This window comes from Strongylocentrotus purpuratus, unplaced genomic scaffold (assembly GCF_000002235.5).
Source record: "Strongylocentrotus purpuratus isolate Spur 01 unplaced genomic scaffold, Spur_5.0 spur5_contig_821, whole genome shotgun sequence".
Classification (NCBI taxonomy): domain Eukaryota; kingdom Metazoa; phylum Echinodermata; class Echinoidea; order Camarodonta; family Strongylocentrotidae; genus Strongylocentrotus; species Strongylocentrotus purpuratus.
In genome coordinates, this window is record NW_022145526.1 from 2,310,592 (window position 1) to 2,326,569 (window position 15,978).

At 36.4% G+C, this 15,978-nt stretch overlaps 2 protein-coding genes across 2 annotated transcripts in view; both read right to left on the bottom strand.

The window, feature by feature from the left end:
- Positions 1-247: 247 nt before the first annotated feature.
- LOC115922540 lies at positions 248-3,776 on the bottom strand. Its single transcript, XM_030981544.1, has 2 exons — positions 3,514-3,776; positions 248-1,890 (listed from the first exon to the last, which is right to left on the bottom strand). The coding sequence occupies exons 1-2, from the start codon at positions 3,535-3,537 to the stop codon at positions 277-279; spliced, it is 1,638 nt and encodes a 545-aa protein (XP_030837404.1). The 5' UTR covers positions 3,538-3,776; the 3' UTR covers positions 248-276.
- A 5,518-nt stretch (positions 3,777-9,294) lies between these two features.
- The window catches only part of LOC586505 (plastin-3), a 48,314-nt gene continuing 41,630 nt past the window's right edge, over positions 9,295-15,978 (bottom strand). The window contains exons 14-16 of the mRNA XM_030981552.1: positions 15,477-15,632; positions 10,891-13,109; positions 9,295-10,564 (exon numbers count right to left, since the gene is read on the bottom strand). Coding sequence (XP_030837412.1) covers positions 12,942-13,109; positions 15,477-15,632 — 324 coding nt within the window. The 3' untranslated portion in view covers positions 9,295-10,564; positions 10,891-12,941. The remainder of the gene's footprint in view (positions 10,565-10,890; positions 13,110-15,476; positions 15,633-15,978) is intronic.

The window sequence follows — 15,978 nt, forward strand, 5'->3', positions numbered from 1 at the left end:
AAATTTGGCTTTTGTTTAAATAATTTTAAAGGGAAATGTAATAAATTTGCAAAGTATAAGTACATGATTATACTGAGGGGTTGAATAACAAAATCTCTATAAACCCACGTTTAGAGAGGAAAAGTTTCATAAAAACTCAAGTAAAATAATAAAAATAATACAACTATATAAACTCAATAAGAAAGCATGAAAGCATGAAAACATGCAAAATTAGCTCAAGTTATTTTAAGTCTAGAAAACAGAAAATATCTTAAAACTAATTATTATCATTACTGATCATTTCCATGGCGCCCAACTTTCGAGCTCGATGTGTCCTTGATTTAAAGTGATGTTGTTCAAGGGGTTCCTGCAACCCTTGTACCAAACAGAATCACCAAGAAACTTGAAATCGCCTTCTTTCCTCCGATAAATATGGGGTAAAGTCCTGCACATTGCTCCTGGACGCAAGGGATACGTACTGACTACCTCGCCATGGTGTCGCCATTCATGGAGCTTCCTGTATAAGGCTTCGTCCTGATCAACGCGGTGAAGGTAATCTGCAAGTTCCTTGAGGCTCTCAAAATCAGCGAAATGGACAAAGGATCCAGGAGGCGCCACTCGCTCGTAATCTTCCTTTGGCGCTCCGAGAACCAGCGGCACGGCGCCGTATTTCAGCGATATCATCCAGAACTTCTCGGTGATGTAGTCTCTGCATTCGGAGTTCGGTAGAGCCAGAAAGAACTTGTAACTCGCAAAGAGCTTATTGCATTGCTCCGATCTCTTCGGCAGACATTTCTTGCGTCCACAGGCACCGTAATCATCCAGGGGCATTTCTTCGATGGTCCTCTTGATGAAGGGCATCCTTGGCCAGAACACTTCGTCGCAGTTCGTGGCTACCCAGGACAGAAGGCCAGTTCTGTTCTGGAAGAACTCGTCGGACATGAACGCTGTGTCTTTCGGGGTAGCACTGGGTTTGTCAAACCGTCTGTAGTAACCGAATGGAATATGAATGTCAGCTTCCTTGTCGTAGGTCATTAAAACGTGGTACTTCATGCGAGCGATGTCAAACGGTTCTGCCCATCGACTGGCTCTTAAAGGAGACTCGGTACTGTAATAGATCCATGTCTGTTCTGGGTCAGGGTCTATATTCGCAATCATATCACGTAGTTTATGTCCTTTCCATATCGTAGGGACCATCCCAAATATTACAGCATCTTTCCCTTTCATCGATCGTAACTCATCCCCAAGAGTTAGTACAATATCACAGTTGTATCCTTGGGATACACAATCAATGTCGGACCCATAGTTCTCTTTGGAGCTAGTCTGTAAAAGCCCTCTAAAGTGGTTCATTTCTGGGAATGGGATCATGTGTGTCATGCTCGAAAAAATGTGGACTCTCTTTATACATCTCTGTCTCTTCTTCGTATCTACCTCTGTATCCTTCTGCACTTCGTTTTGTTCATCCGTTGAAACCAGGGGCTCTTGTTTTATTGAAGCGCCCTCATCGGTTACCCTGTAGCTTAACATAGTGTCAACGGCAGCCAAATGGCTTTGACCTTGACTGGTGTTATCCTGGACATATTCAGTAGGCATCCCTCGTAGTAATACAGTACCTTCTTGTTGGTGTCCATATACGCAGTAGTGTCCATCCGTGGAAACATTCGTTTCTGTCAGAGATTCATATTCCATGGTCCAGTTTTCAATGCCACTCGTTCCTGCAGCAGTCGGCCTTCTGATAGCAGGGCCTGACAAATCTGCATGGTACGATATATCATGGATTGGCATGGTCAGCCCATTAGAGATGAACCTGTCCTCAAATGGTATGTTGATATCGCAAGGTGATACTTGTGTTACAGGTAGACCTAAATGAATCAGGATTCCCGTTACGACAGCCACGAGCAGCTTCGTCACCTTCAAAGTAAGAAAAAGGATTGATGTTTAAAGTATTATTGCTCAAACTATTAGAAATGCAGGCAACAGCTTATAATGTTTTCAAATTCTTTTCGATTTTATTAGCTGCAGGCATTTCATTTCATGAAATAAAGTATTAAAACAAATTATGATAAATAGATAAATGACCAATACTTACTATAAATTACAAGTCAATTAATTAAAAATTCCATGTGGGGGTATAACACAACAATGACAACAACGAAAACAACAAGTTCCTTTGGGTGATTCAATAAGAGGGGAACTGTTGCCTTTGGCTTATTCTCACCCACCCCCCCCCCCCCCCGAAGAAAGAGAAATCTGCCAAAGGTTTGTCTCATTTATTCCACGCTGCCTAATATCCTAGTCAAAGAAGGATGACATTTTTGGATAATTAAGACCAAGTTTGATTTTCATCTGTATTAAATAATACTATCATAAAAATACAAGAGTCAAATACAATACGCGACCTTTCGTAGATTTGCTGTAGAGTTTTCACAAAGTGTCGGGTAAATTCGACCAGACCATTAATATAGATGAGAGGGGTTTATTTTACATTGCCCCCGACATTTTGTGAATAAGGGGCATGTTTTTACAACAGATCGGGTAATGCGACCACCCTACCTGATAATTCGAATTAAGCCTCTTAATCCTTGGGACCTACAGTGACGAGCTATGTCATTAACTTATTGTTACTTAACGAACATTAATACTTGCGATCCATTCTGCATACATTACTTTGGCAAGCCTCACTATGAATATGACTGACAAAGAAAGCGGACAAAATATACAGTTCCTCAGGTAGACAAAGGAACATCCCTTCATTGCTATTATGTAAAAATGTGTAGAACAGGTGAATATGCATTTGGCACCTGTTTTACACATTTTACATAATAGCAGTGAAGGGATATTCCTTTGTCTACCTGAGGAACTATATTTTGTCCGCTTTCTTTGTCAGTCATATTCATAGTGCCTTAGGCAAGCTTTCAGGTTCTCAAGAACAACATTGGTTTAAAAGTATGCATACAATTTGAATATGTTAGTATACCATTTTTTCTGCATCAATTATTATCACTCATGTTATATGGTCGTGCTTTACGAGGGTATAAATTCGAACATTTATTAGGGCATTTTCGTCTTGCAATAAAGAGTTTTGGCTATTAAAGTACCTCCATGCGAGTTACATGTATGTCATTAGGTAAAGCTCAAGGCAAGTATACGTTACGTGCTATTAGGTAAGACAAGCCATAAATTTTGCTCGACATAGCAACAACTGATGTGCATGCTATTTGCATTCTGACTTTCGAGATACAATAATATACAACATATGAATATAAGAGTCCATTGCTACGCAAACATTTGAAAACATGTTTAAAATATGCTCTATGAAGATTAAAAGCTCTTAAAGAATTACATAAAACTTATCCAAAATCAAACCAGCCCTCTTTTACTTTATAATCATTGAAAACCTTAATTTGTTACGAGATATAGCTTTTAGGTACATCAATAAATACATCTGCAATGAGAGCGTTTTCTAAAGGCACTAAATAGTCCAAAGAAACACATCTTTCTAAAACATTGTATGAATACGAAATGATAACTTACCAAACATTTGCCCTGAAGATCCATCGTTATAGAGCACACGTCGTGCAGGCGCTAGAAGATATGGAAGTGTCATCAAGTTTCTTCTCGTCTAGGGCCGTGAATTGAACTACAAATTGCAACCTTTTTTGGATAGTGCCCTTCGTAGTGTGTAGGCGCATAGTCCTAAGTTTCTATTGGGTTCACGTAAGCCAATCGCTCCTGCAATCATGGTAACGCTGAACAAGTTCGCCAAAGGATTCACACAATGCAACATCACTGCTATTCTTTCTATAGGAGGTTACGATGACTCGCACAATGATCAAGCTATAAGAATTGCCACTCATCATGCGCAGATGAGTGGCAATTCTTATAGCTTGATCTAAATCTGTTGATTGCCTTTACATCATTCAGTACAACAAAACACGTCACGGTTCGTGCTATGTCAGGCATGCAATTCATCGTAACCTCCTATTGAAAGAATAGCAGTGATGTTGTATTGTCTGAAACCTTTGGTGAACTTTTACGGCGTTACCGTGGTTGCAGGAACGAGGGCTTTCATAAATCCAATAGAAAGGTCTATGCGCCTGAACACTGCGAAGGTCACTTTCCACATGGAAATTAACATCAGTTAAAAATGAATATATAATTATAATCACAAAGCTTTCGAGAAATCTACCCAAGGGCAGTTTGAGGGCAATTTCAATTAATTGAAAACCATTATGTGTTCCGCATTCACGTTCGATTGAATCATTGTGATGAATTTGTAACTGATGGTAATTTCAATAGTTCAAACATCATTTCACAATCTTAATGCCAGTCATCATTAATGTCATCCAAACACTGTTAAGCTCCGACATTTTGTTTAAGTCCATACAATTATTTTGTCTTTTTAAGTATTTAAAGGCAACTTATAGCGGCATACTTTCGTATCATTGAAACTAGAGCAAATAACATACGCTTTATATTGATTTGTTTTGTGTTACTTTTCTAAATCTTGGCATTATAATAATTATATTGGGCACTATACTGAAACATACGGAAGTTGAACCATATTTTTCAATTAGTAGGGGAAGTTGGAAAACCGATGAAATAGAACTTTTGTATTAACGTGAAACACTTAATCCAAGTTCTTAAAAGAAAAGAAATCCAACAATCCTTATCTTATTCAGTATCGTCAGCCAGTTTAAAAAGTATTAAAATTACTCCAATTCAATTGCATAGCGAAGAAAATACTCTCTCCAAAGTTTCCTCCTTGGGAGTCACCATGTAGCTTCCTGGTTGCACGAAACCGTCATAAGTACAAGTTCACCGACATCCCATTGAATCACGGGTTAAATTTAATACCCGCAATTCAATGGGAAGTAGATGAACTTGTAGTTATGGCGGTTTCGTGAAACGCCACCCTGTTTGATTAAAGGTCGGGTGACATCCAAATATATGTTTGGCAGATGATGTCACAAGATGTATGAGATTTGGAGCCTTTTTTAAAGGGTGGAGCTTACCAGGTCTGAGAAAATTATTTTAAAAAATATATAGAAGTGTATGAAATATATCTAGATGTTAGAGTAACAAAATATAATTTGTAGGCCTATATGCAGCCCTGCACATCAAAATAAATCAATTTATATTTGGATTTCACCCGACCTTTTAAATAATGTAGGAGTAGTTCATATACATTGACCTGCATAATTGTGATGGACATGGCGTTGAATATTCACTGAAGATTGTCTAAGCCTAGCCATGGAAGCAAAACAGCACCCAACTATTGTTACTCCGGCATCTCGAACAGGTGATTTTTGTCCCTCTTTTGAATAATTAGCGGAGTTCTGTCTGCAATTACTTATGCATGCCAATTGGTGCTTAACAAAAGAAAGTGCTCAACTGTCTGAAACAGCTGAACCAAACATCTGGTCACAGCAACAGGATTAAATATCCATTGATTTGAATGGCTAACAAAATAGTCTAGTATTAGGGAATCGTTGTTATGGCTGAGCTTCACAGTTGACTGCCCTAATTGCAAATACAATACAGGGCCCCGTTGCACAAAACTTACCATGATGGTAAGGTTTTCAGATTGGACAGCCTTATACCCAACAACAACAACAAATTTGCCACCAATGGTAACTACCCAGGAGACCTCGATTTTGATTGGCCGTTGAGCCATGTTACCATGGTAGTTACCCCCGTAGTTACAATGGTAAGTTGTATGAAACGGGGGCCCTGGTCAGTGGGTACCTCAAAGGTGTACTGCTCTGTCACCACAATTTTGAACAAACTTGCGACTAGCATGGAAGAAGGGTTAACAAGGAAACAGCAAACTTTTAAGAGACTCTTTTCCTTGCCAAGAAATCGAATAGGAGTAAATTCAAGATACTTTCAACCGGCTTACGAGATTCCTTCGACTCTTAAATGATTTTTTTTTTTTTTTTTTTTTTTTGGGGGGGGGGGGTTCATTTTCCTTTAAAGGTGTTACAACGTTTTGGTTTGGGGTCATTATTTGGTTGAAAGGAACATATTGGAAGCATATGCGATCCTACAATATTGAGTGATCGTTGTCGCGGTTGAAATCGAGTATAAAGTGGTGAAATTGTAAATAATAAACTCTTTTCGTTGTGTAGCTCCCTCTCAAGGTCAAGATATTAATTTAGCTATAAAACAATATTTCTTGACTAAAATTGACCGATTGGCTATTCCCGTTTGAAAATTATACATCCCAACTACATATTTTGAGATTTTCATGGTCGTAGGCGCTATTTGAAAATTATCGAAATTTACCGGGAGCACCGGTAAATTTTGATATTCAATTTTTCTCGGAAGCAGAAGTGTTTTATGGGCTAATTTCTGTAGTGCTTATAATACATCCACAGGGGCATCCAAATATGTCAAAATTGTAAATATTCTTCATCCAGCCAATTTTCAAAATTTCCCAAAACTTTGTATTACCTTTAATGACAGCAAACGTGACGCAGAAAGTTTCAGAGGAAAACAAAAATTACCTTTCACAATATGTAAACAAGCTCCTCATGCACGGTTTAAAACAAAAAAAAAATCACTTGCAATGATTTTTTCTTCTTCTTAATTTCCATGGCAGAAGACTATTTAGATCTTCAATTTCTCGTTAGGTCTAACTTAATTCGATCTTGAAAACACGAGTATCAACGCTTCTTTGGTTAAAGTTTTAAAGGGCCTATGTCCCATTTGCAGGCCAAAAAAATGAAAAAGTTAAATTCCAACTGCATTTGAAAGATAATACTAATTTAGAACTTCCCTAAAAAAGGTGGGGCTTGAAAATGTCTTCAAATGGGAAAATAACGACTATTAGTTGTCAAATCGACTTTAGGGCTATAGAGCCCAAAAGTAATAGTCTTGATTTTCAGACAATTGTACCGAATGGTCATACGTTTTATGCTGCGCAAAGATTCAATCAGTTTAATCTTGGCCATCACAAGAAGTGGGTTATTGATGTAGACAAATACTCATGTACCCTTTACAGCTCTTTTCATGTATGTTATTACCAAAGAAGAAAAAAGCCAGTCAGTCACTCAATAGTGTCTGACAGTAAAGTCTAGCAAGTAAACGGTTTTCCTTGCATAATTTGAATATGAGGACACTGCTAACGTTTAAATTTCACAGATAGGACATACATGACATATTCATAATTCCTGCAAAGTTCTACAGCATTTGAGGTTGGCTGCAAAAGGGACATAGTACCTTTAATGAAAATAGAAAAGATACACCGATAGATTTTTGACATTTTAAAGCGCAAGCTGATTAGAATACTATGCCTATAATATCACCGATTCCAATATCGCATTTTTGATTTTTGATTTAGTTTCATAGTTGTCTTTATTAACCCGCCAACATCCGTCTATGGCTAATCGCCCATCCATACATTAAACACACACACATGCACACACGCAGGGGGTGGGGTGTTTTGGGGGTTAAACCCCCACCCCTCCCCCCCCCCCCCCCCCCCCCCACACTGGTCTAAATATCTTGTTCATTTTAAATTTCTGTATTAAATGATTTATGGAAATGTTAATCACCGGTACAGTCACAAAGACTTTTGTTTTCACTAAATCTAGATTGTTTTGAGGTGAGCTTTTTAAAACCTCAATTTGTTGTTGTTCGATCGTATGAAAACGAAATGTGCTTGAACATATTTTGCATGGGGTCAATATGCCCTCCTCCCTTTTCCCCTCCATCCTCTACTTTTCTAACCTTCTCTTCCCTTAAAGGTAAAGACCAGTATTGGAAACGCCCCAATTTCAAAAAATGAAATGGAAGCTCACATTACCAATCATGTGAAAGAATATGTTTTGACTAATACATGATGATAAAAAATTTGCCGGGAAACCGCCTACTTATTCATATATTTGGTAAATTTGTTTCTCTCATGGTCTGTGAGAGATATAGGGTAGTCCCATATACATCTTTCTGTGTATAGTGCTTGTAACTTTACGAAGAATGGGCCAAATTTCTTATCATTTTGATGATTCCAAAACCTTGCAGATGCTAGATGCTAGATGATCAACCTTTTCTGATTGATTCCACAACGTTTCTTTCACAATGCAATCGCATGACCATAACTGGTCTTTACCTTTAACATTTTCTCGTTGCTCCCGTTTTTTCTCTTCCTCTCGATCATCTTTCTTTTCCATTGAGACTAAGACGGTAAACAAGAGGCAGACAAGAGTCGTTCCTTTGAAACCAATATTTATTTGTGAAACTAAGTATTACCAAAAATAAGCCATTTACCTAACATTGTATTAAATCATTCTTTCCCTTCCACTCCCATATATTTTGCAACATTTGGAATGCCTTTTAATACCAAGATAACACAATTTTTGGTGAATTGTCAACCTACAAAACACACATACTTAAAGCTATATAATATAATTTTACGTTAATCATGATTTTCAATTACATATTTCTTCGTGCAAAAGTTACCTTTTGATGAATATTAACACTACCAAACACAGAGATGCATATTCATGACTATATTGAATATTCATGACTACATATGAAATACATGATCTTAGGTGATAATCTATAGTGTCTTTCTACAAAACCAACAACGTGCTCTTCGTATAATGCATGCAAATATGCGTGAAACATAATGCTCTTTTTTAACCAATCCCACTTCAAACACAGCGACAAATATGAGATGTTCATTCATTTCCACAACTAATTTAATTCAATTTTTGTTGGTACTAAAAATAGAGGTATGCAAACTATTTTTTGTATTCCATCCTCAAAAAAAATACATGGTGAAAAAGAGATAAATAAATGAATATTCAAAACCAACTTCTTTCTATGATATGGAATTTTCCAAGAGTGAAGCTACATACCGGTAATATGAAATCCATGATAGCACAGGACAAACACTGGTTATATACACCACATAATCGTTAAAATAGGCACAGGAATGGACTCTGTATAAACAGTATTATTTGAAAAGATAACAGTGAGTGTATATTACTAATACCTGTTTAAATGCAGTGCTTAAGTGCAGGAAAAATGGGAACACTATTCATGTAGATAAAAAACAGATGCTGCATTACTGAATCACGACTAAGGTGCGGTGCTAACGTGAAGAAACAAGACAAACAATTATTAACTTATTGACTCCTGGATCCGGGTGGCTCCTATATAAAGCCTATAGGAATTCAACGATTCAGTTGTCAACAGGTTAATATAGGCCTATGAAAGTAGAAAGACAGTATTATGAACGTTTATTCTTGGTTTGAAAGCTCTGGTTCGAGAGGCAATATCTGGACGCAAATCTGTGTAATATTTAAAAAAAAATTGAATCAAGAAATCATCCAAACTCATGTACAAATCAGATCAACTACACATGATAAATGTTGTCTTAGCTGAAATGCCCACTGAACTCATACGTTACAGAACCACAAATATCTTTCGATATTGACACATTACTTTTTTGGAATGGCTTTATGTGAACTTGTACGTAAAATTTCTAGTTAGCAAAGACTACATTGTCTCATAATATCACTTTGAGCCTCTGGACGTGACAAATGATAACATTCTTTGGAATGGCTCTATGATTTATATAAGATTCCCTTGTTAGTAAAGACTTTTATCTTTTTTGTCTCTCTCTTTCTTATCATATCCCTTTGGTCGTAATAGCATAATCATATCTTGATTCAAAAGAAAAAAAGGGAAAAAAAAGAAGAAAAAAAAAAGGTGAAGGAAATTATCATAATGATGCCAAACTATGGGAAACATGGCATAGGTAAGAATTAAGATTGGAAAATCAAGGTAACATTTTTAAAAAAATCTGGTATGAAAGTATTTTGGAATAGAAAACTGGAATGATGATGCATTATCAGAGGAAATTTAAACCTCACAAATAACATTAAATGCTAGAGTTAAATCATGATCATAAATGGAACATTTTTCGTTCAATGAAATAGGCTCGGCACAATGTTCATTCAGTGAAAACTGAGGTGTAGTACTACACCAATTTGTCACAAATTACCATGTGCAACTGTATCTTATAAAATTATCATGCACTGAATATTCATATTATTCTGTTAAGCAACACCTGGTAAGAGGTAATAAATGTATAACATGGCACTATACGTCACCCTTTCTTCATCTAAGAAAAAACAACTTGTACATGCGAATTGTTAAAGAGACACATCAAATGTATAATACATATTCATATATATAAATTGTGGTCATATATGTGAGCAAATGCAATCAAACACGGTATCTAAGATTCTTAAAAAACAGATTTGTACATGTTACCTTATCGCTACAACCCTGCAGGCACGAAAGAACAAAAAATAGAAAGAAATATACAACACAATCATTTGAAATGATAATACAGATTTACAACTAAAAGAAGAAAGAAGCGAAAAGTATACTATTTTGTTAATAAGTATTTAAACGATGGAGAATTGGATAGTTGTGTGTACAGCGTGAGATAATATTTAAAAACACTTTTTTAGCATTTAGATAAGACATCATAAGTCACTTTTGGGATGAAACACAGAAACGGTTTTTGATATAAAGGAATGTTTGATTACAACTTACACAAGAACACCTTCATATGAAAGATTTGGGTTGAGCCGAACATATACACATCATATGCACATGGAGAATTGGATAGTTGTGTGTACAGTGTGAGATAATATTTAATAACACTTTTTGAGCATTAAGATAAGACATCATAAGTCATTTCATGATGGATCACAGAAAAGGCTTCTAATATAAAGGAATGTTTGATTACAACACCTGGGCCCGTTGCACAAAACTTACCATTGATGGTAACTACCATGGAAACCTTGATTTTGATTGGCTGTTGAGCCGTTACCATGGTTACTTCAATTGATGGCAATGTTACCATCAATGGTAAGTTTTATGCAACACCTTCATATGAAAGATTTGGGTTTAGCTATACATGTAAATATATGCACATCTCTTTACTCAATACATCATGGAAATCCACTCATATATCTTCATACGGGTACTTGCGATTTATGGAAGAACGGACATGGCACGGGATGCCTTGCTTGTTTGATTTGTTTCTATAAAAAAATCCTGATGATATACATGTATACACTTATATATCTTTGGATGATCGTTTCATTTGCATGTTATGTATTAATACTGGCTTTAAAAAAAAAAGGTACCGGTACATAGTATTTTGGTGAATAAACGACACATTCAAAGATTTTTTTAAAAATTGAATGGAAATAAATCTTGATTCACAAGTCTTTCGATTAAAACCGACTAGTTTATGGGTTTTGATAAATATTGTTCAATTCTAAGTCCTGTTTGTTCATACCTTATGATTTGTTGAGGCTTTTGTTTTCACTTTGTTTTTGTTCCTATGCTATTTGTTGCTAGGTTATTACATGTATAAACTCTTACAGACAGGTGAAAATTGAAGCATATTACATTAAACATATTTTGTGAATCTAGTTTTTTCCTACAAAGGTTAATGAACACTTCTTACTTTAGTATATAAACATGTACCATTTAATTTGTAAAATATACTGATGAATTTATGTATTCCTATGTTTAGTTCAAAATATAAACGAGAGCTGAAATTGTGTAGTGCTATAATAGCATTAACCGGCACCAATGATTGATCTAATAAAAAAAAATGTAAATCAAGTAAATCTACAATTACAATGCTAACATACTTGCATTTTATATAAACCACTCATTTTCTACTCTCAAAAGCAAGGAATATACAAATATCATTGAATTCTGCATAGGTTCTATGTTCTATTTTTCCTCTTAACTATTTTTTCGCTATTGGAAGAAGCCAAGTGACTGCCACAATGTTTAGAGGATATGATATCAATTACACTGCGTGTGTATGGCAAACATCTAATGTGGCAGACAACTGTTCTTTCCATGATTGGATCAAAGCTGGTAAAGTGTTAAAAAGGGCATTTATCATAACTCATACTTCACTACGAATCGATATATATTTAAAGTCGATAATTCATTGGTCTCGCTGTCAGTCTCTTTAAACATAGCCTCATATGAACGTCAGCACAAAGATCTTAAATAGTGAATAATAATACCGTAGTCACATTCGTATAGCTCTCAATATAAAGCGATTTACATTGTAATTATTATATATTATAATTGCTCTGCTCCCTGGGGTGTATTCCCAACAGGTGCCGTTTTACAAGCGCACACATGCCAATCAAACGACATTAATGTTCGCATCCTACCGGGTACCCATTTAACACCTGGGTGGAGAGTGGTAAATGCAGATCAATGCCTGGCCAAAGGACATTAGTGCCGTGGCAGGACTTGAACCCTGTACCTTGTGATCCACAGTCCAGTGACGTATCCAATGGACTATATCTACCTCTCTTGCGTTAAGGCACAAGTTAGAACCTTCAGTATACTGGACGGTGAGCCACAATGGACATTTCTTTCGTTAGGTACTCATTCTTTTTTTCATGATCAATAAAAATAAAACAAGAAAAAAATACAACCACGGTATGATATCGAAAGAGATTATCCATCTGTAAATCGACATAAATCTCCAAAGACTATACTTATACATGTATATGTAGTTGCAGTATTCATTAAACAAAATATATCTTCAAAAAATTGGAAACAATATATGACATGGGTCGAAAAACAGGATATCTTTATCTTTTCGCCTACAAATAATCAAAAATTAAGACAACACGGTATATTTTACATTGCTAACAACATCAAAAATTACCAAAAGCAATGTTTACACAAAGTACAGACCTAAATACTTCTTTATGAACAAAAATTATCCACAAATATACTCACAAAAAATGAAATTTACAAAAAATCATAGTGCCATTCACATCATCAGCTTACTACTATACAATGAAAAATGACATTTTATATTGGCGCGAGATATGTGCAAGGATCAGGATTAGGATTTCGGTCGGGGTTAGGATCAGGGTCGTGACCTTTCAAGAGTTCTGAGCTAATAAGACCTGGTCAAGCGCCATGATGCAGGCGAAGATGGTCATGACCATCTTGGGGTTGACCTCGACGATGTCCTCTGGGAGGGCGTAGACCATGGCGCCACTCTTGCGAGCGATGGTAATGGCGTACTGAGCATTCTTCAGCTTCGTTTCCTGTGTTGACAAAAACAAACATGAAAATGAGTAGATGGGAGTAGGTAAAACAACAGAAAATACATGAAACTGATTAAATGGGGATATTAAGGCAAAACAACATAAACTATGTCAAAACAAGCGGATGGGACCGAGTAAAAGGACATGAACTATGTGAAACTGTTTATTCATTAGCAGTCCATCGTTAAAGGTAATACAAAATTTTGGGAAATTTTGAAAATTGGGTGGTTAGTGATTCTTTACTATTTTGACATATTTGGATGCCCCTGTGCATGTATTATAAGCACTAGATAATTCAACCCCTTAAACACTTCTGCTTTTGAGAAAAAGTGAATATAAAAATTTACCGGTGCTCCTGGTAAATTTGGATAAATTTCAAATAGCACATACGGCCGTACAATGGTAGCTGCGACCATGAAAATCTCAGAATATGTAGTTATGATATATGATTTTCAAACAGGAATAGATAAACGATCGATTTTAGTCAACAAATATTGTTTTATAGCTTAATTAATATCTTGTCCTTGAGAGGGAGCTACACAACATAAAGAGTTTATTATTTACAATTTCATAACTTTAGACTCGATTCCAACCGCGACAACGATCACTGAATATTGTAGGATCGCCTATGCTTCCAATATGTTTATTTGAACCAAATTCATGACCCCATACCAAAACTTTGTATTATCTTTAACATTGATGACATGATTTAAAGACACATAGACAGGATTAGCCTTGAGTTTTATCACCAACAGGCTTTATATAATCATCTGTTTTTCCCCCATATGTTAAAGTAATCATCTGAAATTTGAATCACGCAAGGTCTCTCCAAGGGTTGATGTGGTATTTCTTGATTGGCCAAAGGATTTGCAGTCCACAGACTTGTACACCCATTAATGGTATTTTCACAAAGGCTGGTGTCAGAATATTATGACCTTTTGCACATGGAAACTGGCGACCCACTTCCTTTAATCCTTCAGTGCTGTTACATGGCCTTTAATACAGTTGGCACACACATTAATAACTATTTCTTATATGGCGCTCTTCAGGAAAGCCCTATCAAAGTGCTTTACAGATATATATATTACTACCCCGGTCATCGGATTCAGGCTTACCCGCACACAATATATGCACATTCTCCACTCCCTGGGGAGCATTCCAGCCAGGCGTCATTTTTACAAGCGCACACTAGCTAATCTAAGCACAGTAGCTTTCGCATCCTACCGGGTGTGAGCTTTGTCAATAAATGTATCAGGACAGGTGAGTGTTTCACAAAGACTATCATCGAATCTCAGTTAGACTTAATTATATACCTCACTTAAGAAATCCAGCCATCTGATTGGTCGAATTGCATTCATAAACTTCAACTGTTCCTGTAAAATTCCCGGTAACCATGCTTAAAACATTTCAATATTTTTAATAACCATGGTTATTAAAAAAATAGGTCAGTCTCCATGGTTACCCCATAGGTTTACATGTTAAAAAATGGTTTGAGCGATGGAGGATACCATACGTGTGCGAAAAATTGGTCGGCAATTCCAATACAATTGAATCTCGATCGATCTTACCGACAATTTTATCTTGCATTGTTGACATGAAGACGAAAATAAACTCTCAAAAACAAAAAAACAACATCTGCCGATAGATCTTGATCTAAGTTCGTGCCAATATGCATTGCAAAAGTAAAAGAAGGGTCCGTTTCATGGAGCTTTTGCGAAGCATCCCTCACGCGGAGCCGTTTTCAATCCATTTTAATGTATATATTGGAGAAAACTGCCAAGCATGTTAAAGGCGCGCGATAGCCGAGTGGTCTAAGCGTTGGTTTTCGATACACCTCTTGTTGTACGCAAGAGTTCGAATCCCGTCTTCGACAGAAATGTAAATTTTTTTTTATTTTTTATTTTTTAGTCTATTTTTTTTTGGCATATAAAAGTATTAATGACTGCTTTAATATTCGAGAAATAGTTGTTTTCATACGCTCTCGGAAAGGTTACAATTGGGCTATTCCCCTCGGCAAGCCTCGGGGAATAGCACATTCTAACCTTCCCTTGAGCGTAATAAAACAACTATTTCTCTCAAAGCAGTCATTAATACTATACTATGGCAGGCCGTTCATGCCATTGTTTACTCTCTCAATGGAAGTACAAATGATGGTCACAAGTATAAAGAACTCACATTTTTGGATAATTCATTATTTTTTGAAGGAAAAAATATTATCTGAAGATCATAATGATGAGAGCAAACGGTGGCATGAACGGCCTGCCATAGTTAATAAGTCCAACTTAAAGTTAAGGTCTTAGTCTTTGTGAAACACTCCCTAGCACATGCATTACTGCAGCCTGCTTGGCACCTCTCCTTAATTCTTACCTCTGAAGTGCTGGGGTCCTCTCTGGGGTCAATGTAGAGGTCAAAGTTCACACAGTTAGGCTTGATGGCTTCCATGAGGTCAAGGATCACCTTGGAGTCAGAGATGGACGGATCTTTGAAATGTGAGATCTTGGACTTCTTGCCCGCCTCTTCAAGCTGAAGAAAAAGAAAAGAAAAAAAGCCCATAGCATGGATATTAAAGATATGTGTAAAGGCACATTGTAGTAGAAGAAGTATTAATAGTGTTAGTAGTATAGTAATGGTCGTTGTCGAATTAGTAGTAGTAATAGCAGGATCAGTTGTAGTAGTAGTAGTAGAAGCAGTTACAGTAGTAGTAGTTGTAGTAGTAGTAGTAATAGTAGTAGTAGTAGTAGTAGTAGCAGCAGTACCAGTAGCAGAAGTAGTAGCAGTAGTAGTAATAGTAGTAGTAGTAGTAGTAGTAGTAGTAGTAGTAGTAGTAGAAGTAGTAGTAGTAGTATAGTAAATGGTTGTAGTAGTAGTA

Excerpts from the sequence above, each read along its gene's own strand:
- LOC115922540 (XM_030981544.1), bottom strand. The coding sequence starts at position 3,537 with ATGGATCTTCAGGGCAAATGTTTG. Across the intron at positions 1,891-3,513 it reads ATCTTCAGGGCAAATGTTTG|GTGACGAAGCTGCTCGTGGC; the intron begins GTAAGTTATCAT and ends CTTACTTTGAAG.